Source organism: Gopherus flavomarginatus (genome assembly GCF_025201925.1).
Source record: "Gopherus flavomarginatus isolate rGopFla2 chromosome 1 unlocalized genomic scaffold, rGopFla2.mat.asm SUPER_1_unloc_1, whole genome shotgun sequence".
NCBI classification, from domain to species: domain Eukaryota; kingdom Metazoa; phylum Chordata; order Testudines; family Testudinidae; genus Gopherus; species Gopherus flavomarginatus.
Genome location: NW_026114596.1, coordinates 186,758 through 191,457, shown reverse-complemented (window position 1 = coordinate 191,457; position 4,700 = coordinate 186,758). Strand labels below are relative to the sequence as shown.

Here is a 4,700-nt window from a genome sequence, read left to right as displayed (position 1 = left end):
TTTTTATTAAAAGTTTTGCTTGTAAGACCTGTTGATTTTTCTCTCCTAATTAAGGGTCAAAGAAATTGAGTCTGTATATACCAGGGAATTGGTGGGAAGCAAGGAGGGAAAGGTAAATTTCCTCTTTGTGTTAGATTCAGGCAGCTTGAATCTGTATTGCCTTTGGGTGAGGGGGAGAGAGAAACTTGACCTCTCTGTGTTGTGTTTCAAGGAATTGATTCACGGTATCTCCTAGTGTACCCAGGTAGGAAAGATCTGGGAGGAGGTAAAGAGGGGGGAGGGAATGGTTTATTTCCCTTTGTTGTGAGACTCAAGGAATCTGGGTCTTGGGGTCCCCTGGGAAGGGTTTGGGGGGACCAGAGGGTATCAGGCCCTAAAAATTCCTGATTGTTGGCAGCGCTACAGGATCTAAGCTGGTAATTAAGCTTAGAGGACTTTATGCTAGTACCCATATCCTGGACGCTAAGGTCCAGATTTGGGAATTATACTATGACAGTTCCCCAGGAGGGACAGAATGTAGACGGAGCAGAAGGGGATGGAGATCCAGACGTGTGCTGCCTCCAGCCCCGGGATGCCGAGGAGGATGAAGGTGGAGGGGTGGGGTGTGGTCCAGTTTGAAGCTGCCATGGTGGGGCAGCTTTCTCAAATGTGTCAGTTAGCTGGTTTTTAATCCATTTTATATGTGCTCTACTGATACTGTATAGTGTTCATTTTTAACGGGTATATTTTCCAATACTAACTCAAATGCCTCAGAGAAATCAAAGTTTATTACATCTGTGTGGTTTCCTTCATCAACCAAATGTGTACTCTCATTAAAGGGTGAGACAATATATGATTTATCTGACAAAATCGGTTTTCCACAAAACATGTTCTTGACTGGCATTAATTATAATCCTAGACTTTTATTTTAAACGAATCCCATGCCAGCTTTTCCATTGTTTCCTAATCTTGTGAAATCTTTTTTTAACTTCCTTTTATTTTTTAATACTTTATGCTTAACACAGATTTATTTATTTGAGTTTGTTCTGCAGCTGCCTGATTACGTAATTCTGGTTCCGAATTAGACATGTGCTTGGTCTGTCAGTTCGTAATTCTGGTATTCAGAACTCTACGGTTCTACTCTAGAAGCTGTTTAACATCCTCCTTGAGTGTTAATGGACTGGCAAATAATTCATCACCTCATGTGATATGAGTACAGCACACTGCTTCATTTCCAGTTCAGAACAAAACTATTTCTTGAACACATCTACGTTTTCAGCAACATTCACAAGTTTTGTTTCTCCCTCTCATAATTCACGTAAAGCTTTTCTATGATTTCTTTTATTCTTAATATATTTAATAAACTCCATTTTGTGATATGTAGCTCTGCCAAACTTTGATTTTTCTTCAATATTCCTCATCAATTTTCATAACATCCAATTTGTGTTGCTTGTTATCTATTTTTCATTTTCCCAGTTGTTATATATTGCTTTCTTGCTCCCCCTATTCCCCACCCACCCCTAGTTGCTGCCTTCCTTTTCCCACTGAACTGGGTGTGTAGTCAAAGTTATCCACCTTTCTCAGTGTGGAATCGTGGTTTTTTACTTATCTAATTAACTCCTCTATAGAACTCCCAATTTTCAATCCCATTTTTCTGTCTAAAGTTTCCTCCAAATCCATTTTGCTCATGATTTGCCTCAGCTTTGGGGAATTAGCCCGTATGAAGCACTATGTGTCTATAGATAGTACTGGTAGGTAACTGTGATCTCTTTGTCCATTTGAATGTAATCAGTCTCATTCTTTATTTTCCTCTCCTCTATCATATGCTCCCTTGTTTGTCCCTTCTCTAAACTTAACAGCCCCCGAATTTTCAGTCTGTCCACAAAGGGAAGTCTCGCCCATTCCCATAGCCTGTCTCAGAAACCCCCTTTCTTTCTGCTAGATCATTTGAACCCAGAGGAGCAAAGCCAGTTCATGGCCAGAGCAATGGTGCTGGGAGGGTCAGGACTCTCGGTTCCCTATTGCCTGTTCTGCCACCATCTCATTGTGCGGCTCAGCTGATCAATGACATGGGGATACTGCTGCTCAGCAGCCTGCTAAATGGAGTGATGAAAAGTGTCATTCAGTGCGCACGTTAGACTCAGCTTCACTGTTCAGCTTCAGCCCCTGGGCAATGGGGGCCCTGTAGTTCCAGATAAGCTTCTCTGTAATTGTGTAAATACCCAGCTAATGGTGTAATGTTCATCTCCAAAGGCACCGCAGCCTCTGCCCAGCATCCTGTCTTCGCAACTAAGATGGGGGCTTATCCTTCTGCCTCTCTCAGCTGTTGTCCTCTTAGCTTCAAAGCTGAATCTTTGCCCTGCCCCCAAGGCCTGGCTCAGGGCAAAGGGCTCCCAGCCCATCCCCATTGCAGGGCTCTGCCTGCTACAGGCCCCCAGCCAGGAGGAACAAAAGGGAACTGAATGTGAAGGAAATAAGCCACACAATGGTCTCTGCCCTCAGGAGTTTGTAGCTGAGCATTAGGGCCCACACCCTATAGGATGCACAGTCTCACCTGCCTGCCACAGAATCCTGCTCCCAACCTTCAGCTGCTTTTATACGACTTCCTGGCTTCCCTCTCCACTCCTGACTGGCCTGTCAGTCCCGGTTCTGCATCCTCCTTGTGCTCACTGCAGGTTCCTTGTCAGGCTGCAACAGCTCCTGTCCCAGCCCTGGAGCAGAGGGAGCCCAGCTGGGAGGGGAGGGATGTAGAGATGATTGTTACCAAAATATTGGGTCTGCCTAGCTGAGAGCCAATAACAGCCTGAAAGGGATAAGGAAAAGATTATTTATTCTGCAGAAAAAAGGACAGCCTTGTACCTTAGTACAAAAAACTCTCTCTTACACAAGTTTCACAAACCTTTTATTCACATTCAGACAAAGACCTTTGCGTGTTAACACTTGATTGGTAGGTTGTCAAACCCCACACTCTGTTATCTGTTCTGTAAAAACTGGTTTGAAGCAAGTTTTCTCTGCCTTGAGGCAGAAAGGAAAAGATAGTTCAAAAGTTCAGGCTACTGTATCCATGAACTTCTGCCCCCGCTCACCACTGGCCGCTTGTAAACTATTAAGTGGGGGCCAACAGTAGCTTTCACATGATCAAGGAACTGATGGGGGAGGAGAGGAGGGAGCAACAGGGGCAGGCCCCAGAAGAATAGGCAGGGAGGAGGCAGGGCCTTGAGGGAAGAAGTGGGGCACAAGGCAGAGCCTCGGGGATCCAGTTACCAGCCATTAAAAAAGTGTAAAGCCTATGGTTACCGAGTTATACATAGACCAATTCCCCAATTTGTCAAACTGACACAACTCAGCAAGGCCAGGAAAGGGTTTAACGTCTCTTTGACTATCCAGTAAGTGATCCAGGGAAGAGGGCCCAGCACCATGTCACCAGCCAGCTCTGCATGGAGCTCGATCTGAAAGCCAAAGTACCAGGAGAAAACTTTAGGTCCCTTCATGAGTAAAAAGCCAGATCAGCCTGTCCCGGATCTGTTTGGTTCTCACCCCGTAGATGATGGGGTTTAGCATGGGGGGCAGCAGGAGGTACACATTGGCAATAAGAACATGGAAATGCAGGGGCACTCTGTGGGCAAACCGGTACATGAGGGAGGAGAAGAGAGCTGGGATGTAAAAGGCTAAAATGACACAGAGATGGGAGCTGCAGGTCCCAAAAGTCTTGAGTCGGGCATCCTTTGTGGAGAGGTTGAAGATGACCCTGAGGATCCGGATATAGGACACAGCAATAAAAATCACATCCAGACCAATCACAGACAACAGCACAAAGAGGCCATAGTAACTACTGACATGGATGTCGACGCAGGCCAGCTTCACCACAGCTATGTGCTCGCAGTACGAATGGGGGATGATATTGGTTCTGCAATAAGGCCAATGCCTTGCTAGGAGGATATAGGGCAGTACAAATATGCCACCGCGCAGCACCACAGCGAGGCCGATCTTGACCACCACGTGGTTTGTTAGGGTCGTGGAATATCTCAGGGGGTTGCAAATGGCCACGTAGCGATCAAAAGCCATGGCCACAAAGATCCCAGTCTCCATCACTAAAAAGCAGTGAACGAAGTACATCTGGGTGAGGCAGGAACTGAAATCGATCACCCTGGAATTGAACCAGAAGCTTGCCAGCATTTTGGGCAGGATGGAAGTGGACAGGACCAGGTCGGTGACGGCCAGCATGCAGAGGAAATAGTACATGGGTCTATGGAGGCTCAGCTCCCTCTTCACAATGAACAGGATGATGAAGTTCCCCAAGATGGCTATCATATACATGGTGCAGAAGGGGATGGAGATCCAGACATGGGCCATCTCCAGGCCAGGAATGCCCAGCAGGATGAAGGTGGAGGGGTTGGAGAAGTCAGTTGTGTTGGAATCTGACATGGAGTAGGGGAGAAGGTGTCCAACTCTGAGGCAGAATGGTGTCTCCTGCATGTACCATATGTTCCCCTAACTTCCTGTATGTGCCCAGAGTCTAGGGCAATGGTCACAGTACAAATGCCTGGATGGAGAGACAATGTTAATATGAGAAACAACATGCAGTACTTGTGGGTGAAGGAGATTGATCGCTCTTCATATACTGAAAAATGACATTTTCATTAGGAAAACTGATCCTACCAATGCCAATTCCATATTTGCTGGTGCTTCATGCTTAAATAATTCCTACATGTCATGTTGTG

At 46.0% G+C, this 4,700-nt stretch overlaps 1 protein-coding gene across 1 annotated transcript; it reads right to left on the bottom strand.

The window, feature by feature from the left end:
- Positions 1–3,456: 3,456 nt before the first annotated feature.
- Positions 3,457–4,404, bottom strand: LOC127040832 (olfactory receptor 52E2-like). The gene has a single exon (XM_050935399.1). The coding sequence runs from the start codon at positions 4,402–4,404 to the stop codon at positions 3,457–3,459; it is 948 nt and encodes a 315-aa protein (XP_050791356.1).
- Positions 4,405–4,700: the final 296 nt, after the last annotated feature.

What these genes read in the sequence shown, in the direction of transcription:
- LOC127040832 (XM_050935399.1), bottom strand. Translation starts at nt 4,404, where the DNA reads ATGTCAGATTCCAACACAACTGACTTCTCCAACCCCTCCACCTTCATC.